Genomic DNA, 12,507 nt, shown 5'->3' with positions numbered 1-12,507 from the left:
AAACTATGTTGCCAAAATAAGCCCAACTCATCTTTTCCTTGGTATTTTGATACCCCTCTTGCTTTTTTTAAAGTGTATTTCCTTAACATCAAATCCTTTGACAAAGCATAATACAGAAGGTTAATCTTGCTTGTCATCCTTCTCAACTTCTTGAAATCGTCGATAATGTCTTCTTATGCTAAATGTATTTCCTTAACCTCAAATCCTTTTACAAAGCATAATACTGAAGCATAATCTTATTTATCATCCTTCTCATCTTCTTGAAATCGTCAATGATGTCTCCTTATGCCGATGCATTGTGTTTTGTTTTTTTTTACTCCCACAAATAAGATTGAAAGTAAAATTGGTTTTGTGAGTAGATGGAGTTTAAATTTATATACCAAAATGAGAACATTTATTTTTTCAAGAATTAAAGTGAGAAATTTAATTTTTAAAATTATTAGAAAATGTTTAGGATGTTAACTTTTTTACTAGTTTAAACACCAAATCACATCACTCTTTATTTTTTATATATCTTTTTGATAAAAAATTAAAAAATTAACTAAAATAATCACATTCAAACCAACTCTGAAATTATATTTCAATCGTGAATAACGAGATGAAAGTAAAAAATTTAAAATAATTTAGGGAGTAAAGTAAGAGAATATTTTGTTCAGGGACCAAAGTGAGAAATAGCTCAAAGTTTCAGGGGGTTGAAGGTGAAATAAAAACGAGGGTTCAAACATCAGTAGTAACAGCAGCCGCCGGGAAGAGCAATCCAACTACAATTCGGTCCGCTGTTCCAGCATCGTCTTCCTACCGAGTAAGAATCGAGTCGTTTTTCTCAGAAGGTTTAAAGTTCCCCACACTTCACTTCTTATTGTTCTTCTTATCTGAAACTCACAATGTATACGAATTTGTGTTGAATTTTAAACCTTCGTATCATTGCAACTATTCTTAATGGGTTTTTAGAGCATTGCGTAATAGTATTTTTTTTTTTTTTTATCTATTCAATTTGTAGACAGGTTTCAATTTTATGCAAAAGTGATTATATATATGTGTAAAAAAATAATTATATAATTTCGGTTTGTCTGCTCCTTTTATTTATTTCTTTGATGTTGGTATGTCTGTGTGCAAAGACTGTGCATATGATGGCTTACACTTGATCTCTGAACTTCAGGTAAGTTCACCTGTTGATAATTATTCACTACTGATGCTATTGTCTTTGCACGTCTTACTTCAGAAAATTTTCAGAAATTTTGTTGTCTTTCTCACTTTCTAATGTAACATTGGTTGTCATATTAACTTCTCATTCCAAGTGTTATGTGAATGGTAAACAATGTAATGATTCAATTTCCATGGGATGTCTAAATGACTGAGATGGGCTTCTCTCCAGTCCATAATGGAGAGGTGTTGTCCAGTCCAGTCCAATGGGCCCACTTTTGGGCGCTGTTTGGATAATACAAAGTGTTCATATTTTAAGGTTGGTCGAGTACGTCATTCCTGTAAAAAAATAAGTCGATCAGATAATGACAACCACGTGTTCGAATTGAACCATTCATTTTTTTAAAATATAAAACTGTTCAACACGTGGTTGCTGATATGTTAGCTTCGGCTACTTCATTTTTCCTTCCTTTTCCCACCTCTTATTTATTTCTTTTTACCATTTTGGATTAGAAGGTATTTCAAATAGAAAAAATGGTGTTTACTTTGAAATTAAATTTTAAACACAAGCTAGAAATACTGGATGACCATGGTCTGATCTCCATTTTACTTCCAAAGATAACAATAAATTTTTTATTTTTTATTTAGTAACATAACCCAGGAAATCTGTTCTGTCCATACTTTTTACTTTGGTGTGCTTTGTCTTGAACTTTTTCCACTAGATGGTGTGAGAGAAATGACTATACGTAAAGTAAGTATTGTAGATAAGTTCACTCACCTTGATGCACCATTTTGATGCTTACATGTGATTAAATTGGTCCTTTTTTTAATAAAGTACTTTTTATTGAGTCTTCAAAAAGTTCATACTTTGATTAGTTGCCCCCAAATAAGATTACAAGAACCGAGATTATCTTCCCAAAGATACTATAAGTTTTCCTTTTGAGGAAGCTTTGGAACAAGTGGCAGTGATTCCTACGATACTGGTTTTGACAATCTGGAATTGTACCACATGGGTCCTTCAGACATGACTTCGCAGACCTTTTGTTGGGGAAACAACTGTTATGATTTCCAGTTGATCAAGATTGGCCTTATCTATTGAGGTCTGAGCCCTCAGGGCACAAAAATGCTGTTCTCCATGGAAAAAGTTCATTAGCTTGGTGCAGAGAGAATTAAGACAAGCTGGGCAGATGCTTCTTTTGATGGGGGTTCATTGCATCAGAAGTTTGGTTTTTTCCTACATGCTTCTCTTAGTTGTGAACAATTGTGAAAAATGACGGACTCCAACATTTAAAGCTTCTTCTTCTTCTTCTTTTTTTTTTTTTTCCCGTTTCTGTGTGTGTGATTGGGAAACTATCAAAGATGCTGGTGTTGGCCTTACCCAAAGAGCGTGGAAGGTATCTTTAAACTTGCAGCACAGGATAGCTGTCATGAAAGTTGCACAAGGTTCGCGAAATTCAAAATTATGTATGGATGGTCTTTTCAGTGGCTGGAAGCAATCTGGGCATGGTCCAAGTGTGGTTGTCTACATTATTATGATTCAGAATTTCAGAGCCATTCATCTGAAGAAGAAATGTAGCAGATTAGGTGTGTAGTTCTTTAATCTTGTCAACTGTGATTTTTATGTTATTTGTATGCACAGTAGTCAAAATTTACCCACTCTCCAGTATGTCTTTTTTAATCTCCTGAATTGATATGTCGAGTTTGTTTTTTGTTTTTGAAGTCATTTTAATCTACTGTCTCAGTTGATGTGAGGCTTTTTACAGCTAAATGTGCTTTCAATGGGTCTAACAAATTGATATGGGCTGGTTACCCCAAGAACAGAAAAAGTTAAGACGGCTTACCTTTTATTTTCATTATTGTTAATGCAGGAGAAATAGACCTGAAGACGGCGGCGCACAAGGTCCATGGCCTATTTTGGGTTCAATTGGAACTCTGGTAAGTTTTTGCTTTCTGTCTATCAAATGTAGAACAGTAAATTTGTTGAATGTTATGTTCAAGGTTCAGATCGTTCAAAGTGATCCATTTACCATGAACGTATGGGAGATATATATAGGTACTAAATGGTGTGCATGCTTGATGGGTGTATTATGAAAATCAAGTTCTTTTATTAATATATATATATATATATATATAATAAATAAAAAGCAGATGAAGAGGAAAAGAAAACTGAAGAAATTATAAAATTTTGAACATAAAATAGTGAAGTGAGGCAGTTTGCGGGACAATTTTGGAATGAAAAAAGTGTGACAAAGTTCCACTGGACTGTAGGCATTATATAATAAAAATAGATTCAAAAACCGTCTTTAATACTGCAACATTCAAATTAATGGGTGGAAACATTAACCCATAAATATACTGGGGAAGAGTTATCTCTTAGTCTTAGGTCTCCAGTGGATCTATGACATTCAGTCTTCATCTATTTTGGCGTCTCAATCTCATACTGGACTGTGTGTTCATTCCATTTTTCATTCTCCCGATAAATCTCATAAAATTTCACATCCCCTCCAGCTCTAACTGTCAACACAGCAGTGCTTACAGTCCCACAGCGTCCCTATATATGTACATGAGAGAGAGAGAGAGTATGTTAAACATTTTCAAACATGTTGTGGATGTGAAACTTGGAAATAAAGTAGGGGGAAATTGCAAATCAGTGGAAAGACCAAAAAAAATTGCAAAATCATGGAAAAGTTTATCACTTCAATTATTAAAGTTGATGAGGTTTACCACTAAATTGCAATTTAGATTTGGTCTTTCAACCGAATTGCAATTTCCCCAATAAAGTAATGATACCTACCAGTCAATGAAAATGGAGCTTAGATTTAATTCCCAATCAAGCAAAAAAAATGCCAGGCAACTTACTTTCATCAGCTTTAACTGTGTCTCTCATTAGCTTTCTACCATCTCATTCATTGGAATTTCACTTTCAGCATATTCAGTAAGCAGTTCCCTAAAATTCTGTTCCAAACGCTGTTCCTGAAAGGGAAAAAAAGGCATTATTGCAAGTTAATTAATCATTCACATATTGACTATTTCCATGTTTCAAGGTACATCTCTTTCTCTCTCTCTTTGAATTCACATTGACACGTACGCATATATGTTCTTTTACAGTAGCTATTCTTAATTTGGACCATGATCTTCTGTTCTGAAATTAATTGTCTCCTGAAAGAATCTCGAGTCAGGATTTTGAGGTAGAGGATGATCCTATGCCTTTTATTTGTATTTGTAATTAATATTTTTCCTCATGAAACGCTTTGCAATGAGTTTCAGTTTGAATAGTAGATTTGCTGTTGACCTTATGTCCCCCTCTGGCCTGTTGGAGACATAAACCAGGTCTCCGAGGAAAGATCAGCTATTATCAGGTTAAATCCATTATACTGATGTGCTTCTTCAGCCACTTCCTCTGCAAATTCTCTGAGACTCTTCGTGCTCTGCAACCACACAGTATGTTGCAGTACTATTCTATTGCTGAGAATCAATGAAATGAAGAAAGAGAAAGAGGAGTTTGGTAATGGTACCTCCACGAAACGCAGCGGGAGGTCTCCTCTGCTTTTGGCATCGGGAAGGGTATGAAGCTCCATCACGTTGGTGAGGAAAGCCACTCTCGCTCTTCTCAAACAAGCCAGCCATGTTCCCCCTGCAACCTCATCTCTCCCTCCTAGTATCTCACTGCCTTCCCACCACGCTGCCGGCTTTGTAGGCCTTCACAAACAACATTCAAATGAGAGAGAGAGAGAACGCAAAACTAGACTTGCCTGTTGTGGTATTCATCTCTGTTGAACAAGAGGAGAAATGGGTACAGAGGGTGAGCTTGCCAAACAAACACTGATACACACGAAGTCTGCCAAGTGTAACTCCTAACTTGCTGAGAGATTTTAGAAGTTTGGCTTTACACAAATAATGAAAAATTGAAGAACTTTTTTATTTTATTTTTTTCTGATATGAAAAAAAGAGATTTGTCTGGGAAGAATGGAGAAGATTTTTATATGAACAACAGTTACTTTTTTGACTGTTTTGTTTTGGCATTAAGATTGTGTTTAGATTAAGAATTTGAGAGGATTTGTGAAGTGAAAAGAAAAAAGGAAGGGAAATTTTCATAAATCTCTCGTTATATCCTTAATTTAAACACAATCTAAACTAATGACTGCATGATCACCATGATCAATCCCGATCAAAGATTGTGAATATAAAGAATTCTACCACAAACACATAATAATTTCGTAGTATTGTTCACAAATGAGATACAAAAAGTAGGACTCACCTTTTGTGAAACCCACAAGTGGGACTCATTTCTTGTCTCATTGTGAACAATTTTGTGAAATTGGTCCATGTTTTCTCCAATATAAATAGACACAAGCCTTTGGGACTATGATTGTATTTAGTTTAGGAATTTATGAAGTGAAAATAACAGAATTTTTTATTTTTTTTTATTTTTATAAATCTCTGGTCAAATCCTTAATTTAAACACAATTTAAATTAATGATTTGTGGAATCATGTGGTTTGAATATCACCATGTCATAATCGGTAAGAATAATAATGTTATTCTAACTCAAAAGTTCGATTCATTTTTCAAACTCAATAATGTAGTAGCATATTAGAATATTTAAAATAGCTTTCTTTCTCATATTTTCTCTAATAATTAATTAATTATCTCTTTTGTGCATCATTGAGTTTCTTTTTCAAAAAATAGATCTAGAAAGTGAGTTTTTATATCATTGTTCTCTAATCAGGTTCCTTCATACTTTATTTGATGGATTCCATATCAGGCCCACGATGATAATTCTACCGTTCATCTAAAATGCCTAACAGTAAAGATGAGTTGTGCAAAATATCAATTTTATTGGATATCACTAGATGCATAAACAAATTTTATTATTTTAAATTGGATGACAACTATGAATTTAAACTTAAATTGTCTATTTTATATAATAAAATTTGATTTATTCTTCTATTTATCAATATTCAATAAAGTTGATTTCTTACATAAACCGTCTTTATTGCAAAATTTATAAGATAAGCAGTTTCAATTTTCATTGTGAATCCTAAGTGAGATTAACAAAATAAAGTATAAAGAAGTATGAAAAATAGTAATATAAATTAAAACCATTTCCGTCACGTGAGCATCTCCAACACATCTTACAAATATTCAACACATCCTTCAAATCTTCAAATTTGCAGGATTGAGCAATCCAACTTATCTTCTAAAACTCTCTCTATTTAAGAGGATGACGGATGCATCTTCTAAATATAGAGGGATGATAAAAAATACAAGAAACTCTAAAACACTATTTATTCTGTTTGTTTTTAGTTTTCAGAATTCATTTTTCAAAAAATTTTACATTTTCGTTTCCCATATATTTTTATTTTCACTAAATTTTTTTAATATTTTAAGTAATTTTTTTAATTTTTAGACACACCTAACATAAATACACTTAAAAGTATAATGTTTGTGAAAAAATCTTTAAAAAATTCACTAAATATCAAAAAAAAAATCCAAAAATTCAATATATTTTTCGTATTTTTGTGTATTTATTAAATTTTTAAAATATTTTTTCACAAATATTTTACTATTTAAATATATCTAAATAAGGTGCATCTAAAAAAGTAAAAAAAATGTTTAAAATTTTAAAACTATTCACTACAAACAAAAAAAAAACACGAAAAATAAAAAATTCAATTTTCAAAAAACTAAATTCAGAAAACTGAAACCAAACACATTAATGTATTTTATATTTTTAATTATATAATTATATTATAAATAACTTTTAATATATATTTAATTTTTTAAAAATTGGTAGCATTAAAAAGAATGAAATTATACCTTTAAAATGAGTGTACTATTAAATATATTTGACAAATATTTGAAAATTAAATATTTATTTATGAACAAAAATTATTCACTTTTTGATAAAAATATTTTTGAGGGAAATATTTAAAGAAGAAAATGATAATTTGTGGTAGGAGTTTAAGTGAATGGTAAATTGCTCTATATCCACTTTTTTAATAAAAAAAATATATTTCCATCCTCTAATTGAAAGTTTTGAATTGGGAATGCTCTGATCAATACGACCAAAGATTCACATAAATATATCTTTATTTTAAATTTAAAAAAAATTAAAATTCATATATGATGTAAAAAAATTCACATCTCTCTTTTATTTCTCTCAAAAAAAAAAAAATTGAAAAAGGTAAATGGCGTTAAAATAAAAGCTGGAAGATTGCCAATATCTCATAGGTAAATGGCATTAATGTGAAAATAAAAGCTAGTACATTGTCAATATCTAATGTGATTTCAGCCTATTTTGACAATTAGATTAAATGTCAATTTTTTAATTTTTTTAAATCACATCACCTCTTTTTATTTTTTATACATTTTTTTGAACAAAAATTAAAAATAAAACAAAAAATTAACTTTAAACTTATTTTTCAAAATAAACTTTCAATGATCTGATTTCTGTTTGGGTTACTAAATCAGGCTTTATTAATTCGATTGTACCAATAAATCTTTTTTCTTTTTCTTTTTTTTTGATAGCCGTACCAAAAAATCTTCAAAGGGCTCCCTCTTTATAATGAATTGGGATCCTCCCTGCACTCCCTCCATGCAGGGATTACGGGTCTATTTTTAGGTTCAATTTTGATAATGTAAATTATTCATATTTTAAAATTTATTCAGTATATCATACTTATAAAAATTAAGCTGATCGGATATCAGAAAGTATGTGTTCGAAAAACTGTTTATTAAATTCTTTAAAAAAATAATTTTTAGTTGGATTTTTTCGAACACATGTTTTCTAATATCCGATCAACTTAATTTTTTACAGGTATGATATACTGAATAAATCTTAAAATATGAACAGTTCGAATTATCAAAATTGGACCTAAAAATAGGCCCAAAGGCCCTACAAGAAGGGAGTGCAAGTAAGGAGTGCAAGTGGAGAATCTGGACGCCTTTATAATCACCTATCTAACTATTAATTGATTTTCATAATTCACTTGTTAAAGAAAATGATTTATAGAAATAAAATTTTTGTATAAGGCTATGAAATCCTTTAATCATAATTTCAAAATTACTACTATCACATTATTTTAAATGAATTTAATACAAATAATTTGCCAAACATTTTCTTTCTCAAATAATATGTCAGCAACGTTGTTGGACAACCTTTAAAAAAAATAAATATAATGTGTTTTAAATAATGCATAGGGATAATTTTGACATTTTAAATTTTCGGTAAATTACAAATACACCCTAAGGTTTGCTTACAATGCGAATTCCTCCTTGTGGTTTGGAAAATTACAAATATCTCCTTGCCAGAATTTTTTTATTTAACAGAATTAATTGAAAAAGTAAAATTTCTAACTGTTCACCTATACAATAATAAAATTATTTGAACTATTAATTAAAATAAAGTTTTAACATTATTAAAAACTTTTAATTAACTTGATAATTTATTAATAAAATGACTTATTTGTTATGAAATTAAAAACCTTAAGAAACATAATATAATTTTTAAAATCACAAAAAATAATTTGTAAATAAATCTCAAAAAGTGCGTTTATAATTTATCCTTAAACGTTTAACCCAAATGACATTGCCTGTTAGATTAATAAATGAAAAAAACAAAAAAAAAAAAAAATCAATCCAACGGTGATACATGCCATCGGTAGTATCATCTAATAATTTCAAATCTTCAACACATCCTTCAAATCTTCAAAGGTGAAGGATTGAGCAATCCAACTTATCCTCTAAAACTCTCTCTATTTGAGAGGATGATGTATGCATCCTTTAAATATAGATGGATGATTAAAATAGAAGATGTCCTCTAAAATGCTATTTATTTTATATTTTATATTTTATAATTATATTATAAATAAATTTTAATATATATATATTTAGTTTTTTAAAAATTGGTAGCATTAAAAAGAATGAAATTATACCTTTAAAATGAGTATACTATTGAATATATTTAACAAATATTTGAAAATTAAATATTTATTTATGAACAAAAATTATTCACTTTTTGATGAAAATATTTTAGAGGAAAATATTTAAAGAAGAAAATGATGATTTATAGTTAGAGTTTAGGTGAATAGTAAATTGCTCTATATTCACTTTTTTAATAAAAAAATATATTTCCATCCTCTAATTGAAAGTTTTGAATTGGGAATGCTCTGGTCAATTAGACCACAGATTCACATAAATATATCTTTGTTGTAAATTTAAAAATAATTAAAATTCATATCTGATGTAAAAATTAAAAAAAAATCACATCTCTCTTTTATTTCTCGCAAAAAAAAAAAGGGCAAATTACATATACCTCTCGAGGTTTGGCTAAATTACAAATACTCTCTGAGATTTGAGAAATTACAAATTCTTCCATGAATGCTATATTTGCATAAGAAATTAGGGGATAATTTGTTATGAAATATAACCTCAGGGGGCAAATTGTTATGAAAATACAAACCTCAGGAGGCGGGATATAATTTCCGAAACCTCAAGAGGGTATTTGTAATTTAGCTAAACCTCAAGAGAGGTATATGTAATTTGCCCTAAAAAAAAATATGAAAAAGGTAAACGGCGTGAAAATAAAAGCTGGATGATTGCCAATATCGGTAAATGGCATTAATGTGAAAGTAAAAGCTAATACATTGCCAATATCTAATGTGAGTTCAGCCTATTTTGATAATTTGATTAAAAGTCAGTTTTTCAATTTTTTTAAATCATATCAATTTTCTATTTTTTTATATATTTTTTTTTTAAATATAAAATAAAATATAAAATTAATTTTTAACTTATTTTTCAAAATAAACTTTTGATGATTTGATTTCTGTTTGAGTTACTAAATCAGGCTTTATTAATTCGATTGTACCAATAAATCTTCTTCTTCTTTTTTCTTTTCTTTTCTTTTTTTTTAATAGCCGTACCAAAAAATCTTCAAAAGGCTCCTCTTTATAATCACCTATCTAACTATTAATTGGTGTTCATGATTCACTTGTTAAAGAAAATGATTTATAGAAATAAAATTTTTGTATAAGGTTATAAAATCCTACAATCATAATTTCAAAATTACTACCATCACATTATTTTACATGAATTTAATACAAAAATTAATTTGCCAAACATTTCTTTATCAAATAATAAGTCAACAATGTTTTTGGACAACCTTTAAAAAAAATAAATATAATGTGTTTTAAATTATGTTAAATGGATAAGGATAATTTTGACATTTTAAACTTTTAACCCAGATGACGTTGCCTGTTAGATCAATAAATGAAAAGGAAAAAAAAAAAAAATCAGTCCAACGGTGATACTATGTCATCGGTAATATCGTTTAATAATTTCATACCATTTACCATCATATGTGTATATTAGCATAAAACCTGTACTATGCACGGTTTTAGAAAATGATTCAAAACTTAATTTTAAAATTAATTAGAAACAATTTTAAAATAAATAAATGGATAAGATTAAATAAATTTCAGTAATTATTTAAGTCTTCTATTACTATCTTGAGTAATTATTTAAGTCTTCTATTACTATCTTGTTCTATTTTAAGTCTTCTATTACTATCTTGTTCTATAATAAAATACATGGATCATAATTCAATTGGTAAAATTAAAAGCAAATAAATTTACATAAATTACAAAAACTGCTTTATGTGGAGAATAGTTATATTCTGTCTATAAAATTTTTATATTTATAATTATAAGTCATATCAAAATTTATTAGATGACAAAACAATACTATTCAATGTAATTAAAAGCAAATAAATTTACATAAATTATAAAAACTGCTTTATGCTGAGCATAATTATATTCTGCCTATAAAATTTTTATATTTATAATTATAAGTCATATCAAAATTTATTAGATGACAAAATAATACTATTCAATGTATTTAGTTTCAGTTTTTTGAAAATTGAATTTTTTATTTTTTATATTTTTTTGTTTTAAGTAAATATTTTTAAAATTTTAAGTATTTTTTTTTTTACTTTTTTAGATGCGTCTTACTTAGATATATTAAAAAGTAAAATATTTGTGAAAAAATATTTTAAAAAATTAATAAATACACAAAAATACAAAAAATGTATTGAATTTTCTTTTCTTTCTTTTTTTGTATTTTTGCATTTTTGGTGTTTAGTGAATTTTTTAGAGAATTTTTTCACAAAAATTATACTTTTTAAGTGTATTTATGTTAAGTGTGTCTAAAAATTAAAAAAAAATTGCTTAAAATATTTTAAAAAATCAATAAAAATAAAAAAATATGAAAAACAAAAAAATAGAATTTACTGAAAAATGTTTTCAAAAAACCCAAACCAAGCAAAGTGATTTCTTTTCGATTCTTTTTGGTATCTCTATTTCTCTCTCTTCCTTCTATTCTATATATTTTTTAATTTTTTATATTTTATTGAAAAGACTTAGGCCTCATTTGGGAACATGCTAATTTAGTAACTTTTTGGCTATTTGACTAAAATATGAGCTAAAAAAAATTAGTATGTTTGGGATGACTTTTTGACTTTTTACGAAAATATATACAAAAAATAGAGAGAAAAGAGAATATTTGACTTTTTGGTATGAGTTGTTGACTTTTTAACTAATTTAATAACTTTTTGACTAAAACGTTCAGTTACCAAACGAGGCCTTAGTCTAACTTCCCTTACTAAATCCACAATATATTTTATTGAAAAATCAATATATTTTTTTCCCACCTACTCTCTCATTCTCACTCATCTCTCTCATTCTCTTCCCTCCAGGATTTCAAATTTCTCCACAACAATCATTTCTCTCTCCTCCTCAACCCCCGCTATCGCTGGAGCTTCTTAAACCTGTCAAGATTGCCCACGTACCGTAATTGTTGTGGTGAATTTTAATTGTAGAAAAAAAAAAATTTGAATTTTTATACCTACTTTTGATTGTTGTGGTGAATTTTAATTGTAGAAAGAACTTGTGGTGATAGTAGTAAGTTTTCATGATTAAAGGTAAATAAGTTAAACAATCCTGCTGCATACCTCCGTCGTGCCCCCACTATCCGAAACCCAAAAAAAAAAAAAAAAAAAAACAGTTTTTTTTTTGTCCAATTATGGACTGCCATATGAGCCATTTCCCTAAGTTAAATGATTAGTTAATAGGGTTGACGAGCATGTATTAGATTATGAGTATTAGACACTGAGCATAGCCTAAAAATTGATCTTGGATTGACTTTTATACTGTTATTGTCCTAAATTAATCCAGTTATTGGAGAATTGTTATTTGATGGTGAATCATGAGTTACTTGCTTACTTATTTATTTATTTATATTAAATTGTTATATATATATAATCAAAATAAGAAATATTTATATAATTTTTTTTGCATATTTATTAACA

General features: G+C 28.4%; 1 protein-coding gene and 1 non-coding gene across 9 annotated transcripts; both read left to right on the top strand.

The window, feature by feature from the left end:
- The first annotated feature begins 616 nt into the window (after positions 1-616).
- LOC114317282 (uncharacterized) lies at positions 617-5,150 on the top strand. Of its 8 annotated transcripts, none has more exons than XR_014365320.1 (5): positions 667-2,727; positions 3,012-3,078; positions 4,252-4,331; positions 4,411-4,502; positions 4,586-5,150. XR_014365320.1 is itself a non-coding variant. In XM_082922346.1 (5 exons), the coding sequence occupies exons 1-5, from the start codon at positions 2,571-2,573 to the stop codon at positions 4,711-4,713; spliced, it is 498 nt and encodes a 165-aa protein (XP_082778472.1). In that variant the 5' UTR covers positions 667-2,570; the 3' UTR covers positions 4,714-5,150. The 8 variants fall into 8 exon arrangements, 4 of the variants coding, with proteins under 4 accessions (XP_082778476.1, XP_082778472.1, XP_082778473.1 ...); XR_014365323.1 differs by having other exon boundaries at positions 4,474-4,502; positions 4,586-4,618; XM_082922346.1 differs by lacking the exon at positions 4,252-4,331 and adding an exon at positions 4,071-4,187 and having other exon boundaries at positions 4,474-4,502.
- On the top strand, positions 1,133-1,197 carry LOC114284325 (small nucleolar RNA snoR101). Its single transcript, XR_003636853.2, has one exon. It is a non-coding gene; the product is annotated as a small nucleolar RNA snoR101 (small nucleolar RNA).
- Positions 5,151-12,507: the final 7,357 nt, after the last annotated feature.

This window comes from Camellia sinensis, chromosome 3 (assembly GCF_055761805.1).
Source record: "Camellia sinensis isolate YWXY chromosome 3, ASM5576180v1, whole genome shotgun sequence".
Taxonomy (NCBI): domain Eukaryota; kingdom Viridiplantae; phylum Streptophyta; class Magnoliopsida; order Ericales; family Theaceae; genus Camellia; species Camellia sinensis.
Note: the sequence above shows the minus strand (reverse complement) of the source record. Positions and strands in the feature narration are given on the sequence as shown.